The 19,761-nt window shown below is 33.4% G+C and overlaps 1 protein-coding gene across 1 annotated transcript; it reads left to right on the top strand.

The window, feature by feature from the left end:
* The first annotated feature begins 2,803 nt into the window (after positions 1-2,803).
* On the top strand, positions 2,804-10,898 carry LOC110098954. Its single transcript, XM_028693271.1, has 3 exons — positions 2,804-3,139; positions 4,629-4,988; positions 10,007-10,898. The coding sequence occupies exons 1-3, from the start codon at positions 2,804-2,806 to the stop codon at positions 10,538-10,540; spliced, it is 1,230 nt and encodes a 409-aa protein (XP_028549104.1). The 3' UTR covers positions 10,541-10,898.
* Positions 10,899-19,761: the final 8,863 nt, after the last annotated feature.

Genomic DNA, 19,761 nt, shown 5'->3' with positions numbered 1-19,761 from the left:
GGAATAAATATAGATGTGTATATTGTTGTTTTAAATTATAGAATATGTATTATTGTTTATTATTGATATATAATATTATATAGTTCTGATTGTTATTTATTAAAAGAAAAATAAATAATTCTTCTAATTTAGATTCCGGGGCATCACAATAAGACTGTTTTGTATGTAGGTTATATCAGATTGGTTTGTAACATGTGATTTTTATGTTTTAAAAGATTTATGTATTAGATAAGTAAATAATAAATTTTAAGATGTTAGATGTTAGATACAAGAGTTTAAATTTATAAGTAGTAAATCCCCTTAAAACTTATTTACCATTAATTTACACGTAAAATAATATTCTGAAATACGAGAGAGAGTGAGAGAGAGAGAGAGAGAGAGAGAGAGAGAGAGAGACGTGGATAAAGAGCGGAGAGAGCCGGAAAAATGTGAGAGAAACCGGCCTGTGCATGAAAAAATAAAGGGAAAAATTTAAGACTAAGCATGATTATAAATTATATTAAGAGCTTAAGCATGTTAAAAAAAAATTTAAAAATAGGCAAAACGGGCGACTTATGCTGACTAGGATTAGCTGAGTCATTTGTCTATTATGCTGAGCGAGCAGAGGAGGTTAAAATGATGATAATAGCAAGTCGCTCGTTTAACGGGCGACTTACTCATATAATTTAAAAAAAAATTATTTAGTAAGTCACCCGTTAAACCCCTATCATTAAAAAAAAATAAATTATGATCAATTTTTACCATCTAAAAAAAATTCAACAAGTTATGCAAAATTATCACATAAGTAGTAGTTGTTCATAGCAGGAGTTCAGCAAATGTTTAAGTTACATCAACCATATAATAGATCAAATACACACATACAATCACTTCTACTACGACAAACAAATGAACACTAGTTTCTACGACCAAGTCTTATTGGGCAAGTGGCTCTGTTTTGACCAACTGAATGACGTATTGCTTTCTTGAAATTCTTATCTTGCTTGATTTTTTTATATCTTCCATGCATCTGTGATAGACACGTGGCTCATCAGTATTGCCTGCTGTATACATTTTTTGACATAGAAATTCTTCATCACTTATCCCCATCTGACGTATTGCTTTCTTGAAATTCTCTCGTAGATGCCGTAAGCAGTGACGATGAGCTGCATTGGGGAAAATTTCCCTACAACCTCTTACTAAACCTGCATGTCTGTCTGAGATTATACATAGATTTTACCTATTTATCACATTCGGTAGTAGCTCACTTAGTTGCCGAAGAAACCATATCTAAGATTTAGTACACTCGGACTCAACAATAGCGAATGCAAGAGGAAAAAGCCCATTATTAGCATCCAATCCAATCGCAGTTAATAATGTACCTCGATATTTATCGAGAAGGAATGTGCCATCAAGACTAAGAACTGGCCGACAATACATCCATCCAGTAACAGAAGGACCAAATGCCCAAAATAGTCTTTGAAATCTATTGGCCTGTGAGCTTTGAATTCTATATACCGTTTGCGGCATTGCAGAAGCAACAACATCCATGAAATTTAGAGGGTTAGTATTATCTCCTAACACCTCAATCTCTTCGACATCAACGTACATTATAAGAAATTCTGTTGCAGCTTGGCATAACAGAACTTCACAAACTTCATCATCCTTAACTTCCGAAGCGACATACTCATTTCTAACAGGCACGCGACATACTAACTTTACAGAATACTTTGAAGGATCGTACTTCAGTGCTCTAAGTATCCTAAACTTAAGCTGTTCTAAGTTGCAATTTCTTGGCACATGTAGGGGTCGATTCCTACCCCCAAAATAGCTTGGAGTGAAATTGGTGTCCACTTTTAATTATACATAAGCACAAAGGTCGCACCACGTCCATTCATTATTGAACTCGTACGTATCACTATGCAAAATGAACAAATTACAAAATACTTAATATTTTAATTATTCTAAAGACTGCTAAAATATAATTAAAATTCATTGAATTTTACAAGTATGAAAAGACTTCATTACAATTTATCTCTTATAAAAATTATTTTAAAGAATTATAAATTAAATAAAGAATCATTATATATTAACAAAAATATAGCTTTTCAATTTATAGCAATATACAAAGACTAATTCGTTAGATCTACCAAGTTTTAACAAAATCTATGTTCTATATCAACTTATCTCTAGTTCTGTCAAACAATATTACAACTAACTCCATCAAAATTAGACAAACTAATAGATCTACCAAAAAAATTGAGAAATAAACTAAAAAGACTCAAATAGGATCATTTTTAACCAAATTTGTACAACACCTCAAATACTAAACATCATCAACCGTAAATATTAAAAATAAAACATTACCTAAACAGTTGGCGGTGAGATCGGCGACTCCGAACTTTCCGATGGCAACGGCTGCAGAAGGGGAAAGTGAAGGAAATGAGATCGGGAAGGATTTTGGGAATTAAAGTATTAGCATAAAGTCGCCCGTTAAATGGGCGACTTATAAATCACCCGTTAAACGGGAGATTTAATCTCAGATCTCGCCACATCATCACCACGTCGGATCTTGACTATTCTAGTCAAAGCATAAGTCGCCCGTTTAACGGGAGACTTTGCCTATTTTTTAATTTTTTTTTAAACATGCTTAAGCTCTTAATATAATTTATAATCATGCTTAGTCTTAAAATTTTTCCAAAAATAAATAGTTTAAAAAAACCGAAAGTGACGTGTTTCGTCTATTAAAACAGTAACCTTCTAAAAATTTATCCCTATATTTATACTATCATCTCCGACGATCGATCGATCTATTTCCTCTCTACATATGAGGAAGCTTTGCGCAAATCTAGAGCGAGAAGATGCCCTTGACACCGTCCTCGAGATTCCTTTACCGGAGGAGATGTTTCCCAACTGGAAGGGAGGCGGCGGCGGATGTGCGAAGGGAGGATCGTCGTCGTCGTCGACCGGCCAAGACAATCGCTACGCTTGGCTCAAGTCGCAAGCCTTCGACAAAGCCACCGACACCCCGCCGTTGCTGAAGCTTTCCGGCCGTGCCGCCGAGCTGCAGCTCCTCCTCAGCGTCGTCGGCTCACCGCTCATCCCTATGCCCGTGCCGTTCGACACCGCATTCAATAACCGTTCCGTCCGCGAATCATCCATTGTAAATCCCAACCCTTTTATTTGTTAATTGTTTTTTGAGATTGTTACAATTTGATAATAATTAAAAAAAAAAAAGAATTTTTGGATCAAATAAGGATATAACGTATACCTTCATGTTTATAAAAATTTCTAAATTATTCTTTTTAATTTTGTACGGACGGAAAACGTACCCATTATTATTTTTTGTCTATTTCAAATCTTTAGTTAAGTTACCTTATAAAAATTTTAATTTATGTTGGATATTATTTGATTAAATAAATTTTGATATAACTTTTAGATCTCAAAATATTTGGGTATTTATTATTTATGTTATAAATTGACTATAATCAAGATAGTTGGGTGAGTGCGCCGAATCATCCATATTCTTAGGTTGCACGTCAACAACTATTGATGCTAGAAAGCGCTAACACATTATATTAGGAATCAATGGACATCAATGTCTGCTATCACCATCATTTGAAGATGTTTAAAATACATCTTCTTGACATCCAATTACCTCTCTTATAGAATACCTACTGTAGATCATCATTGACATATAGTTGTCACCACTCCATGCCAATTGTTGATTGATATCGATGCTCATCGTTATCATATGCTCACCTTCTTAGTCTCTTAGTACCTCATTCTATCAAAATAACAATCAAGTTAATTATTGAATGTTACCCAAACATTCTTGTTGGTTTAGCTCAACATGTCAGCTAATGATTGTCATTTGTCATTAGTTTTCTCATTCACTTGATATTTCCTTTCATTAGAAGATTGGTCAAGTTGTTACTCAATTTTATTGTTCCTTGTTCATTGTCATACAAAGCCTTCAAATGATTAACTCTCAATATTTATTACCCATCGATATCCGATACTCATCTTATTAGCATCCAATGTTCAAGAGATAATCAAAATGCCAATAGTCGACATTCAATATCCATCAACCACCTATGTGTAATAGGTCTTTCTGGTCACCTGATCTCCTTTTTTATCTAGAGAATGACCGTACCAATTTAATTTTGTTATTTGATTTTGATGCGTAACATCAAAAATTGCCATATACTTAATGTCTAGAAGCAACTCAAGCACAACAAAACACCTATTACCATCTTAGGACACATCTCCAACTTTTTTTTCCTTTTAAGATAAGAAATTTCATGCAATATCTTTGCCACTTTCAATTTATTTATGTGTGTACGATTTTCATACAACTCTAAGATGATAAATTCTCACTTTATTATCAAAAATTTTTCAGCAAACAACAACATTCCATCCTAATTGATTATTAAAAAAAAAAAGAATGATTTTCCTTTTAAAAAACAAAAGAAATTCCAACAAAGTCAGCAATGAATACATAATAATATGTTCCCTAGTTACAGAACTTGTAAATACTGATACATCACATGCACGTCACAGCTGAATTGTCAAATTTAATTAAAATATAATATTACCAATGCCATGCTTATCTATACGATAAATGAAAAACCACATGTTTATATGTGCAGCAAGCCTCTACGGCGAAGTACATACTCCAGCAATACATAGCGGCGACCGGCGGGCAGTCGGCATTGACGTCGGTGCAGAGTATGTATGCAGTTGGGAAGGTGCGGATGAGCTCGTCGGAGTTCCACATGGGCAACGACAACTCGGCCGCTGTTCCTCCGTCCATAACAAGGAATGGCAAAGGCGAGATCGGAGGCTTCGTGTTATGGCAGAAGAACCCCGAGCTCTGGTTCTTCGAGCTCATTATGGCCGGCTGTAAGATGAGCGCAGGCTGTAATGGCAAGCATGCCTGGCGCCAGTCCACCTCGGAGCAATCTCACGCTTCCCGTGGCCCGCCGCGTCCTCTCCGGAGATCTCTACAGGTTCGGTTAACAATGACGTTGCTTTTCAATTTTTATAGAAATAATCATCTTACCGGAAAAAGTCAATATCATAGAAAACTATTGCATCCTGGAATATTAAGTCGAAAAGAGAAACATAAAGCTTAGCATCCTAATCTTGTACAAATATATAACACGAATAGAGAGGTGCAACAGTTATGAAAGACATCCGAATTTTTTTGCGAAAACTCCAAAAAGATGGGAAAAACATGGGGTATTGCCCAGTCGAACAGATTCCACTAGTGATGGTGGTTGATTACAAATTATACCCTTCATCGAAGGAGGCATGGGTGCTAGCTCAATGTAGCAAATACACATTATTTAGAGCACATTACACAGTTAGAGAACAATGTAGCAGATGTTCTTAAGAGAGTACGGGCATGTTTGTGTGGTCCATAGAGTTGTGCAATCGTAGTTGGATGATGGTGATCAAAATGGTTGTAGTTGAATGACGATGGTCAGATGGACCGTAGTCGGTGAGCGATGGAGGTCGGAAGTACTATAGTTGGCTTAGCAACAATTGTTGTAGGGACCATAGTCAGCGGGTGACAGTGGTCAGATGGACTATACATAGTCGACATGTGATAGTGATTGGAGGAAGGCTCGTTAGTGGCTTCCATATGGAGGTCTGACGGCGATGGTAGACCAAAGGTTCAATAGCGGCGCCCTGGTGGTACATGCGATGAACTTAGAAGTTCCATTAGAAGCAGTCCAAACTAGCAAACCTGAAACTATGAAACAATGTGTGTGAGTTTGCAAGAAAAGAACTCATGACCCCACTAAGTAAAATATAAACAACAAGGAATGAGCATAAATATGAGCAAAGAAAAAAACATAAATAGCAATAGCAACAATATATATGATATAAGATTTTTTGAATGTACATACTTCATTTATAAAAGTTAGTATAACTCATAAAAAATATTTGTCAACTAATAATCATTGCTTTCAAATGCAAACTCATTCACTTATAAGTATGTGATATTTATTCATCCACTAATGACTCATTAGTCATTTATTATTTTTCTTTGTATATTTTAGTTTATATATAAATATGTATAGTTTGTTTACAACAATGTCCTTCCAGAAATGGTAAGCACCAATCCCAAGGAAATTCAATGATTTCCTATAAAGTTTTCATTCTTAGGACACATTGGTCCCAGCTAGCCAATATCCAATAGGATTAAATATCAACATTTACAAGCAACAAACACACAAGCTTGTATTACAATAATAGTGCTTAATAAATGTATATAATAATTAAGCTCATATATATATATATATATATATGATTTGCATAAACAATAATTATTCAGAGCAATCAGGATAAAGTATGCGAATTATTCAGAAAATTATGCAACAATCAACATGACAACGCTAATTATCAAATCATGCCAAAATAGTAACATGCAATATTGTGAATGAATTATTACATCTTACCAAACATATTATTCACATACAACGAGTAGCAAGGGCTTGACCGCTAACAAGGAAAGTTTTGTTTATTACTTAATTACTCAATAAACAGTCATCTACCAATTAGAGGATATAAGCAGTTGAAATTTCCAACCATGATGAAGTTCCTCCCGTTCCAACACTTGGTGTTCAACAAATCCTAATTCCACAAGAGTCTAAATTAATCATATATTCAATATATCATACATCAAAATATTAAATAATGCAACAATCACTTAAACATCTTTTTGAAATAAAGGATTCAACCTTGCAGCCTAAGTTATTCTTCATAGTGATCTCAAATTTAAATGCTTTATTTAATAGTTTTTTATGTAAATATCTTTCACCACGACCCAAATAAAATATTTAGCAACTCTTTAAGAATCAATCATCATAAAGATTATATTTGATTAAATATTAGCTCTAAAATATACATACATATACATGTAACCAATTCATCAATATATAAAATGACTTCTCCTAAACCATAAAATTTTGATTTCTTTAATATAAACTATTGCTAATGCAATTATTGACTTAAATTTAAATAATATAAGTATAATCATTACATTATGGCAAGCTCATCGATCTAGGCTATAGATTTGAGTGCTAAACTTGATAAGTTAATAATTATTAAACCTATAAGATTTAAATGAATGTAATAAAAAGAAAACATAGATTCAAATGCTCAAAATCTCTAAATTTTATATGATAAATAAAACAACACACACATACAAGGCCTACAAAAATCATACTTAATTATAAAAATAATAAACATATATTCACCTAGAAGAAATCATACTGCACAAATCATATTTAAGATATTGAAGTTTACCCAAATCAAGTGGGTGAAAAAGAAAAATTATGAGATATTATCACTTCTCCCTCTTTTCCTTCATACGGCCTCCTCCCCAATTGGTTCGCCGGGTAGCCAAAGCCACTAAATCGGCAAAGGTACCGAACCGTGAAGCTTATGAATATGGCTAGTCTTCTCTCTCATGCATAATATATTGCATTTCACAATAGGTTTGCATCAAACTTCAAATCTTTGATTTCCTACTCATCGGCTGGATCGCGACCTTGCCGCTCTCTCTTTCTTGCTACAACCCTCTCTATGTCATGCTTGTGTCTTGTGATGCCCTAAGTTCTGATTCAACACTTAAAGCCAGGATCTTTCCTCAATGGCCATGTACTTTTTCAATACTTATAAGTAGCTGTTGGTGTTGCCTCAAATTTGATTCGACCATTCACTACAAGAAAATGGGTAAATAACGACCCCTATTTGTTCATATCCTTAATCGTCGTACGCTTCATAAATATATCGGAGGTCCAAGGGGGCAGCGTCCTTGGAACAAATTTTCGTTGTAAGGATATTTTTGGAATTCAAATTAATAAATAAAATGATGAATTCTATTTACTATTTGCTGGGGGAATTGTCTGAAGACCCTTATAATAAAGACTAAAAAATAGATATATATGAGACAAATTATCTAAAGAATAATATAACAAAGATTTCCACCCCTGCTAATATCGATACAAAATTGCATGTACATGTGTGTTCCCACAATTCAAAATCACCACTAAGGTAATTATCATGGACATGTAGTTCAAGTTTAGTAATGGGGCAGAAAATCAAACTTACAGCCTTATATAGGAACTTTCCTGATGCATTTTTTTTTTTTTAGCCAGTATTGTTTTTACATTCAAAGCAATGTTGTGTATATCTAAGAGCTATTTCTATATTGTGTTCTAAAAAAAAAAGTTGTGGATTGGAACATGCATTATTGCTAATATTATTAAAGCTATCAACAATATCATTAATCATTAAGTTGAATAGGTTCTAGGGATCCAAGCTAACTTTATTCTTTAGAGAGTAGTTATGATTGAATCTTTAACATGCATTTTGTCACATTTATATATAATTTAACTCTTATATAAGCCTTGAAAGTCAACTCATATTTCTCATAAAAGCAAATAATTTTAAACTTTATCATGATATTCATTCCTACATGATGATTATAAGCTCTATAATATGCCTTTAGAAAGATGTGATAAATCATTGGCAATACTATTATGTCTATTATAAATAAACACTAAGATTTTAACAAATTATATTGACCTCCTTACTCTGGTTATAAAATAAACATGCAACTTAAGATTTTTTAGTTAATTATTGTAAATATTATTAGGCGAATTTATCATATATCTAGAATTGTTCAATTCACACTTAATGTAGGCTGACATGTACTTTTGAAGCCTTGAATATAAACAACCAAAGAAAATTAAGCATAATTGAAATATTTTTTACCATAATGTTGAAGATTATCCTTCAATTTTTTTTCGTGTGGTACATCTAAATAAGAAGATAACTTCGGAAATGATATTTTGGTGGACCCTCTTACATTAATGATAGCTTTTTCACGGTACCCCCAATCCTACTTATATGATAAATCAATATCATTGTCTCTCTTCATATTCGATATGAACATATTTGGATTCAAATTATAATAAAATCTAACGGAGACTTCTCATTGATTACATACCTAATGAGCTTTTATTGACCTTTTCAATGGTCTTTTAATCTAACGTCAAAATTGTATATGAGTTACAATTAGGTTCCTAATCTAAAAAAATACTTGAGGTTGCCAATTTCTTAGCATGTAACATGAGCATTTCTTTGAATTGTAACTAATATATCTTACTTCTTTACTGATTTCTACACCTTAGTTGAAAATTCCCTTTCATCTAATAGAGATGGAGAATCCTCTTTAACTTTTATTTGCTCTAAGAAATCTATGCATGACATTAATAAATTGAGTACAAACTTGAGCATGAAGCCTTTATATCAGTGACCATTGACATTAATAAAATGATGTTGACTTACATCATGATTTTTTTTTAAATATGGTTTATCATATGTATATTTTAGTAGATAGAGGAAACTTGTCTCCTGAGATAAAAATAAGAAAATGATTAATTCATGTAGGAGAGAAATGCTCTAAATACTATTAGTAATTTTATACTTAAATTCTTGAATTCTAATAGATTTTAAATAAATTTACATTAATAATTTTGAAAGAGAAATCTCTAAGGTCATCTTAGAATTAATTAAAAATTGTTCCTTTAAATTATTAAGCATAGCATTTGAGTCATTTATGAAATTGAGTGCAATCCAATTTAAAAATAATTTTAACTCAATTATATACTTACTCTAATCTATTTTGGTGGGCAGAATAACTTTTTAATTGATTTCTAAATCAGCTTTTTAGCACAAAAAAATTTATACAAAAAAAATTAATTTAGAAAGCAAAAAAAAATTTGTCTAAAATGAAGTCTAGTTATTATGCATATAGAAAAAAAAAACTAACACTATATTCATAGATTATATATATATTAATTTAATTTATAAATTAAAAATTTAGATATTAAAGTGGCATACAAATTATTTAGATTTTTTTAATTTTTTTTTTCTTTTAACTATTTTTTGGAAATTTTCTTTAACTTTGAAATGTGATGCACTGTATTCTGACTACTGGATGCTACAGGGCCTAGACCCGCGCTCAACGGCTAATCTCTTCGTCGACGCAGTCTGTATCGGCGAAAAAATCGTAAACGGCGAGGAATGCTTCATTCTAAAGCTCGAAGTCAGCGCTAATGTCCTCAAATCCCGCAGCGCATCCAGCTTCGACATTATCCGCCACACCGTATGGGGCTACTTTAGCCAACGCACTGGCCTCCTTATGCAGCTGGAAGACTCCCATCTCCTCCGTATGAAGTCCAGCTGCGGCCGCACCTCCGCCTCCACTCAGATCAGCTGCAACAGCATCAACAACGATTCTTCCATCTTCTGGGAGACTTCTATGGAATCCATCATTGACGACTATCGATACATTGATGGCATCAATATAGCTCACAGTGGCCGAACCGTCGTCACTCTCTTCCGATACGGTGAGGGATCGGTTAATCATAAGCGCCGGTTGGAGGAGTGTTGGACGATTGAGGAGGCTGATTTCAATCTACATGGCCTTGCGATGGATTATTTTCTACCGCCGTCAGATCTTAAGGTCGATTGCAACTAGGGTTTGTGAGTTCCTTTTTTCCTTTTTCGATTAGTTGATTTTTCTGTTATGCCGTGCTTTTAATTTCTCTTTTTTTTTTATTTTAAGGAATTAGGAAGCAGTGGAAAGGGAGGAACTGTATAGATGGAGAGCGGGGTTTCCACTGTTTTTATTCGTTTTAATTTTACACCTATAAATGATTTGTAAGTTAAATTTAGAGTTTGGAGAAATTAGTAAGAAAGTGTACCTCATTATGTATTGAATTGATATTGCGGTGCAAATCATTCATATCAGAAGAGTATAAAATAGTACAGATTAATAACATGTGTCAAGAAACAATAGAATTACGAGGCTGTGAGCTATGATCATTTATTAATCTTTCTTACCTGTACTAGCTAGGCTACATTTTTAAGCTTTTGATGAAAGCATTTCAAGTTCAGCATTAAAGCTCAGGTTCTTCTCTCTTTGTTATTTATCTGTTGACAATTGAATCAGAGGTTATTAAAGAAGCAAAGCTCAAATCTTTGAGATGCTAACTCTATATTGTCATTATGAATTGCTCTTTCTCTATATATTTAAAATGCTGATCCAATATTATAAATTCTACAGTGGAGCAGCTGCTCTGTGAGATTGATTGCTGGATGTTGTACGCTGTTTAATGGAGGTTTTAGAATTTGATTGTGCTTGCTAGGCTGCTATCCCTATCTGCTTTAGAAGGCATATGGAATTGTGTTTGCTCATTTTATTCAGTGGCATGGAGAAGAACTTGATATCTTCCAAGTGTTAACAATTATACCAGCTACTACCTGCAGCAGGTTAATGAAACTGAAACAGCAAATTGAAATAGAGCAGAGAAGATGAGGATAACTTCTATATTCATTTCCATGGTTTCAATAAAAATAGTACCAGAATATATACATCAGTTAGACGCTGAAGCAAGGGCCTAGATGATTCCGTTACATATCAATGGTGAGAAATAAATGCTGAAAAAGGTAGCAGAATGCAATCATCAGAGTAAGTGGCCACATGAGGAAATTAGAGAAAACACTTATCTAGACTAGGAGGCTTGCTTATCACCCTCATGCAAGTTAACTATCTTCTTAGATATAATTAACTTGTTTGTAGCGGTAAAAACTTCATAATAGGTAAGGATTTTATAAAAATATTTGCAAGATGATATTTGGTAGCACATGATGAATGATAATAGTATTTTTTTTTAATGCAATCTCTAATAAAGTGAAAATCAATTTCAATATGTTTAGTGGTGGCATGAAAAATAGGAATATTGGTCAGAGCAATTGCAAAGATATTATTAAAATATAAAGGAGTAGGAGAGGAGGGTAGCTGAAATTTGTGAAGCAGCCGATGTAGCCAAATGAGATTTTTAGCTTATGTATCTAAAGCTCTATATTCTGCTTCTGTAGAGGATAGAGCAACTGTCTTTTGTTTCTTAATTTTCCATATAGTCAGTGTATTTCCAAGATAAACACAAAATACAATAGTAGATTTTCTATGAGTTGAGTTTCCAATCCAATCAGAATCAGAATAAGTAGAGAGCGTTAGATTTCCAGGATAATAGGTAGATTGAAAAACAAATTACCTTTGATGTATCTAATAAGGTGTTTGAGAACTTTATAATCGATTTCCCTTGGTTGATACATATGCTGACAAAATTTATTAACTGAATATGCAATATCTTGACTCACGATGGTTAAATATTGCAAAAACCCATGTTATGTCTTTATTGGTCCAGAGTGGAAGCTGGCACCAAGGAAGGTTCATTAGAATTCAGTTTAGTGGGCAACATATTCAGATTTTGAGAGATGTAAACTGTTTGCAAGTGATGTCACATGCATTACAAGAAAGTATTAAATAGTACCAAGATTTTTCATATTGAAGTTCGTGTATAAGCCTGAGAGTAATTGCTGAATTTGTTGCTCATCATTCTCAGTAAGAAGAATATCATCAACATAAATGAGCATATATATAGTAGTTGAGTTCTTATGATAAAATAATAAAGAGGGATCGACAAAGCTTTGTTGAAAACCAAAATGCAGTAGATAACTGGAAAAGGTTTCAAATCATCAACGTGGTGATTTTCTTAAGCCACATACTGAGTTTTTGAGCAACCAAACTTTATTTGGATACTGAGAATCTTGAAATCCTGAAGACTGAGACATATAGACCTTATACTTTACCTTGTAAAAAGGCATTTGACAAATCCAACTACATAATATTCCATTTAAACTTTGTCGTTACAACTGGACCAAATGTATCAATATAATCTAAACCATATTCTTGATGACATCCTTGAGCGACAAGTCTAGTTTTGTGTCTAGCCACACTCCCATCCGAGTTTAGCTTGTTTTAAAAATACATTTGCTTCCAAAACATTTTTTTGAGGTGTACGAGCAAAAGGTTTCCAAATGCCTTGAGATTGGAGAGCTTTAAATTCTTGTGACATAGCATTTCACCAAATTGCATCTTTAATAGCTTGAGTATAAGATGTCAGATTGAAAGTGTTTGAGATCTTGTAACCATTTTATGTGTATGTTGCAAAGCGGCAGCATTAGAAATAGAGTTGTGAGCAGACTCAACGTGAGGCAATGTAACAGTAGTTTGTTCCATGTTAAATGTAGATAGAGAATTGGTCTGGGTGGGCACTGTAGTAGCTGGTGGTGGAACCGGAGTTGAACTGATAGAAGTAGTAGGCATTGTACTAAGAGAAGTAGATGGCAGAAGAAATAGAGGAGGAATATAAGAAGTAGAATGACTTAATGAGAGACGCATAAGGGTTCTTGAGGTAATTCGAGGGCCTATAAAGGTAGCTCCTCAAGAGGATGTATTGAGAAGATTACCCAAGAGGAATTCCTGAGAAGGCCGAGTGAGGAATCTCAAGAAAGATTCCCTAAGGGGGCCTTTTTGATATATCACTGAAGTAGAGCTCTTGCTGATGTAGAATAATCACACTAATATTGATCTTATCATACTATTACTGTGACAAAAATGTAGATTCCAGAGAATGCATTAAAGTTTTTAAAAATCTATTGGATTTACGTTCACCTTAGGTTCCACAATCATGGAACTTAATGTGAAGACCAAGAGATTGAAGGAGCAAAATGTTGCTATGGATGAGAAAGACATTGGAGATACTAATTGTTAACCTAATAGATATCATATTGTATGTATCTTAATATAAAAATATTTTACCAAGATCAATTTATATCATTAATTAAGAGTTAAATTTTGAATTAATTGTACTTTATAGTGGTAATTGTTATATATTATAATCTTTATTTTTTCACTAAAATAAGGATAATCAATTTGCGTTAATTGAGAGAATCTTGAAGAAATCATGTTGTATGATGTATATCATATTGTGCAATCTATTTTTTAGTTTAAACTTGTGTGTATATTTGAATAAGGTGATAAAGACTAGGAGCTAAGAGGACTCCAAAGCTTATAGTTTTTTATCATGTCTATTTTTGTTTAGATTTATGCATATGAGCATGTTACTAAAAAATCAAATTCTTTTTCTATTTAAATTAAGAGCATATATATGTCGGCCTACCCGACTTCAATAGCCTATTCTTTATTCTTTTATATCAATAGCAGCATGATGTTTTATTTGCTCTTAAAGTTTCTTTAAAGTACTTTTATAATATATTATCTCTTTATTAATGTTTTGTTTGACTAAGATATAAATGATATTGCAATAAGCTCTTAGAATAATTTTTTTTTTCATCCTTAATAAATTGATAAAAGACTTAAAAAAATTTGATCCAGGAATAGATTTTCCTTAAAAGCTAAGATGATCTAAAGCCACTTTTTAATTAATTTCACTCTCTTTGTATCTCTTAGATGAGATATAAGATCGAGCTAGCCAGGAATTAAAACCCTTGGAGTTGTGGCTTATTCAAAACACAACCAATCGAACATAGCATGGTAAAATGCCTTGTTTACTTGAGAACATATAATTTTGTATTGCATCTCATGATGTGTGGATAGAGCTCTTGTATAAATATGAATTTTTAATGCACATAGTGGTCATCTTCGTTTGCTAAGTTGCTGTAGTCCCTACTCAAACAGGATTTTGAGTTTACTTGAATAGCTTTGGTTACATATAATCTGTCACAACCCACATCACCCCCCGATCATCAATGGAGGGTGCAACAGAGAAAATATCAAATTCTTTAATATTTAAAACTCATATATATATATATATATATATATATATATATATAAACGGAAGAATCTGAAAATATTATAATAATAAACAATCTATATATCTCTGTTGTAAATTCACTTACATAGATGTACATCAAAATATAAAGTTGGAAAATTTACATACATACCACTTTATAACATCCTATTTATCTATCTAACACTTAAAACTTTAATATTACATGTATACCACCCTATATTATTTTAATATCAAATATACCATTTATATTTCTTTCATTCCACTCATATATTTCATTTCTACCACACATATTTGATATGAAAATGAACTATGGGTGATATGTATATAATATTAAAGTTTTAGGTGTTAAATATGTAAATAGAATAGTATTAAGTGGTACGTCTGTAAATCTCCCTATAAAGTTTTATATTAATCTGATGCCAATATGTTTCCATCTTATCCTTGTCCGTTCCTATAACAATAGTCAGAATAAAATCTGATGAGCTATGAAGTTATGAAAGATATTCAATTCTAATAAAGAATTCAATTAACAGTAGCAAACACTATAATTTCATTAATAATTGAACTAACTCATAAGATAAACAACAAAATGATTAAAAAAATATACATGACCAATTGAATTAGTAATAACAACTGGTTTGTTACAGTATTATTGGTAGACATATCACACTTTGCACTTAAACTTATAAAGATCTTGTAGTTGTTTGAAGCCTGTAAATAATATCATAATTAATTATTTCAGGTTCTAATCATTTATATAGCATGGAGTTAGATTTTATAAGTTATAATAATGTTTAATGGAGCCCATGTAGAACCCCGCTTTATCACTATTGAACTATATTGAGGTCCATTTTGCCTCCAACGAGATCCCTTTTGTTCCACATGCACACGTATGATAATATTTCATTGTCAATCTTCAACTAATATGATATTCATTATGTTTTAAAATTTTTTAATTTAATGATTGACTGATCATTGCATGCTTCATAACTTGATATAAAAGGCATCTAAAATAACTCTTTGCATAAGAAGAATAATGTAGTGATACATAACTCAATGCTTTTTTTTTTTTCAACATGCTGTCAATTAAGAAAATATTTATATAATCATATGCAATCTCATTTTAAGCTTAAACTATTAAAATTCACATGTGGTATTTCATACTTGAATAATTGCCTGCAGACCCACTCAACCGAATTTAAATAACTTCAATGCACTTTACTATTCATTTTAATAAATTGCAATTATATGTGCCTAAAAATGAGATAACTTGCTTTTAAATTAAAAATTGCATTGTTTACCCCTGTGGTGAGCTGTCTCCTCAAATCGGATAATTATTAGGTCTGGACACTGGACGTAGCTCTACATCCGGAGGCCAATAACATGTTGCCACGTGCTCTTACTCTTTACCGCGCGGCCCGACGACCCGACCCGGATCGGAACCCGGGATTGATATGTTCGTGTATTGCTAGGTATTGATAGGTATTGCTAGGTATTGCTTGACAATAACGAGAAATACCACTCTATCAAGATCAATACCTAGCAATACCGAGCAATACCTAGCAAAACCGGGGTATTGCTCGATATTGCTAGGTGTTGGTCTTCACAGAATGGTATTTCTCGTTATTGTCGAGAAATATCGAGCAATACCTAGCAATACCGAGAAATACGCGAACATAGAAATCCTGGGTCCGGTCAGGGTCTTGTTGTCGGGCCGCGCGGTAAAGAATAAGGGCACGTGGCACCATTTAACTGGCGTCCGAACGTAGTGCTACGTCAGGACACCGGACCAAATAAAAATTCCCTCAAATCTGGCAGCTCGTACCATTTCTCGCTTGTAAATCACATACACAATGTACCTTTCTCAAATTCTATATTTTTTACCATTCAATTTTTCAATCAATTGAATGAAATCATTTTTTTCCTAAAATAACAAATTTACCTCGTAACCTCTCTTCCGCATATAGCAGTTGAATCCTAAATAATAATTGGGTAATCTAAATTAGAAATTGCATAAAGGACTTTACAAGAAATTGGCAATCTACAACACAACCCCAAAAATTCTTACCTCCCTTAATTTCTCCATTCTCCGTTCCTTTTCTTCTTCCTCCACGGAAAATCACTTCTAACCCACGGCAAAACTTCTGCTTCTCACTGCTCTCCCACATTAGCTGCAAGCTTGCCTCTGCCCCCCCCCGAAAGAACTTGAAACTCTTCTTCCAGGGTGAATGGAATATTAAATAGAAGAAGGTTTATTTGTTCGTGAAAGCAGGAACTTTTATTTGGTTCGGTGAACGTACACAACTCTACGTTCGGCCGCCAGTAGAATCGCGCCACACGTTTTCATTATTTACCGCGTGCCCCGACAACCCGACCCGGAACGACCCAAGATTGCTCAGTATTGCTAGGTATTAGTCAATTTTGCTCGGCAATAACTAATACCGAGCAAATACCTAGCAATACCGAGTTGTACCGAAATTTTTCTAACAATACCGAGCAAATACCTAGCAATACCGAGCAAATCCCTAGCAATACCGAGCAAATACCGAGTTGTACCGAGTTTTAAAAAAACTCGGTACAACTCGGTATTTGCATGGTATTGGCCTTCACAGAGCGGTATTTCTCGTTTTTGCAAAGCAATACCGAGCAAATATTGAGCAATACCGAGAAAATCGCGAACATAGCATTCCCGGGTTCCGGTCCAGGTCAAGTCATCGGGCCGCGCGGCAAAGAGTAAGAGCACGTGGCGTCATGTTATTGGCGGCCAAACATAGCTCTACGTCCGGTCAGAGGACGTAATAATTGTTCTGAAAGCAGTGGCTGATCCCCCCATCAATCTTTGCATGGCTTGATTAGTTGAATTGCTTTGGAATTAAAAATTATTTAGTTTAACCGCTAGTGCTTAATTTAACAATGTTAGGGTGGTATTAATGATGTATTAGTGAAGTGGTTAGTGGAATAAAATATAATTTAATAGTATAACTGTTAGTTATTAACTTAAATGACATTAAGTTTACAATTAACAGTTAATATAACAGTTATTTAATCATTTATGACAATTAACTTTAAACATTAAGAAAAATATGCACTTGTTGGAATTTTCTTGGAAGTAAAATTTCAGGTTAATTTAATTAAGCGAAATTTATATTTTAATCTGAAACTTTTGGGTATTAAAACTAGTCCCCCATTAGAATTTCGCCCCCGAAATTTGACTTTTTATAATTTCTCAAAAAAGGTGAGGAAACTACTATCTCATATCTACCTCTTTTTCCCATTTAGTCTCCTTCCTGATATGTGCTTCCATTTTAGATTTACCCTCATTTTGTGAAGACTTTATAATCTAAGTTTAAGTTTCTTATAGGCACAAGCCTCTATAATTAATTACCCCTCCCAATAACAAAAGAGAACTTTCCATTAAGGCTAATTGTCGAATAGATATAATATACCCGCGGATACATAATATCTAGTGTATAATAACAACATGATTTGATATTTGAAATTTTAATATTTAAAATTAGAAATTCACCATCTTACACTTAAAGCAAATGGTATGGGTAATGATGATAGACCCAGTCAATATCTCATAGTTCTGTCATCTCGGGTCATCATGATTCATAGTCTACTTAGTCAGAGGAGGTAGCCGACCCAATCTGATAGAAGAATCCTTTTCAGCAACCATGTGTTGCTTCGTTCAAGCGTACCTTGTAAACATGGGGTGAATATTTATCAAAGTGGATAAATTTGAATCCACCGTAGCTAACAAAAGGCTTTGTGTCCTATCGATCATATCTTATTGATTCATTACTCAATGATTTAGCGTCGTTGGGGAACATTAATGCTTTAATCATAACTGTTGTTTAATGGTGTAATTTGGTAGCAAAACCACCTGATCAGAGGGTCCCGGTCATAATCGTTTACCTGTTGTGTCATTTGGCGGTGAAACCACCGATTAGAGGACACATGTCACATCCTTACTAGTAAGATACTAATTGAGAATAAATCTTAGTGATATTCTTAACCAAATTTTTGCTCTTTTTGAGTTGAAGTGATTTTTCAAATTTATCGACATCGGTAAACTATTACGGAGGGTAGATGAGTATTTTGCTTTAAGTTATTTAGGTGTTTTTATTTCAATTTTAAATAGTTATATTCTTAATGAATGTGAAGTTTTTAAGTATTGAATTTTGGTGAGAATTTGGGAGGTATTTTTTGAATGTTTGAGTCCCCTTTATGTTGAAATTTTTTGTCAACATGGCCATCATCGGGGTACTTATGGTTGATTTCATTTTATTGGTTGATCCTTATTAACTTTGCCAACTTGTTGACAGAGGATCAGGCTGTTTGTCAGTTTTAAACATTTATTAGTGGAGTTTCTTTGTTATATGTCTTATTGGTCTAATATGAACAACAACAACAACAACATCAAGCCTTTATCCCACTACGTGGGGTCGGCTACATGAATCCTTCTTTGTCATTGTGTCCGGTTAAAAGTCAAATTCTTGTCTAAATCTAATAAAGAAAGATCATTTCTAATATTTTCTAACCAAGTCTTTTTAGGTAACATAAGCCAAATCTAATACCTCAACTTTCCTAACCGGGTCATCGAAAGACCTCCGTTTAATGTGACCAAACCATCTAAGGCGACTCTCTCAAATCTTATCTTCCACTGAGCTACTCCAACCTTTTCACGTATATGCTCATTTCATCTCCTATCTTTAAGGGTCAAGCCACTCATCCACCTAAGCATCCTCATTTCTGCAACACTTAACTTAGTATTATGATTCTCTTTTAATGGCCAACATTCGGCACCATAAAGCATTGCATGTCTCACCACCATCTTATAGAATTTTTTCTTAAGTTTTAGGGGGACTTTTCTATTGCACAATAAGCCCGATGCATTCCTCCACTTCAACCATCCAACTTGAATTCTGCTAATAATATCCCCATCAATTTCACCATCACTCTGAACAATAGATCCAAGATATCTAAAACGTGTACTCTTATTAATGACTTTATCGCCCAAAGTCACAATCCCCTT

The sequence above is a fragment of the Dendrobium catenatum genome, unplaced genomic scaffold (assembly GCF_001605985.2).
Source record: "Dendrobium catenatum unplaced genomic scaffold, ASM160598v2 fragScaff_scaffold_249, whole genome shotgun sequence".
NCBI lineage: Eukaryota > Viridiplantae > Streptophyta > Magnoliopsida > Asparagales > Orchidaceae > Dendrobium > Dendrobium catenatum.
This window is presented reverse-complemented; position numbering and strand designations above follow the sequence as displayed.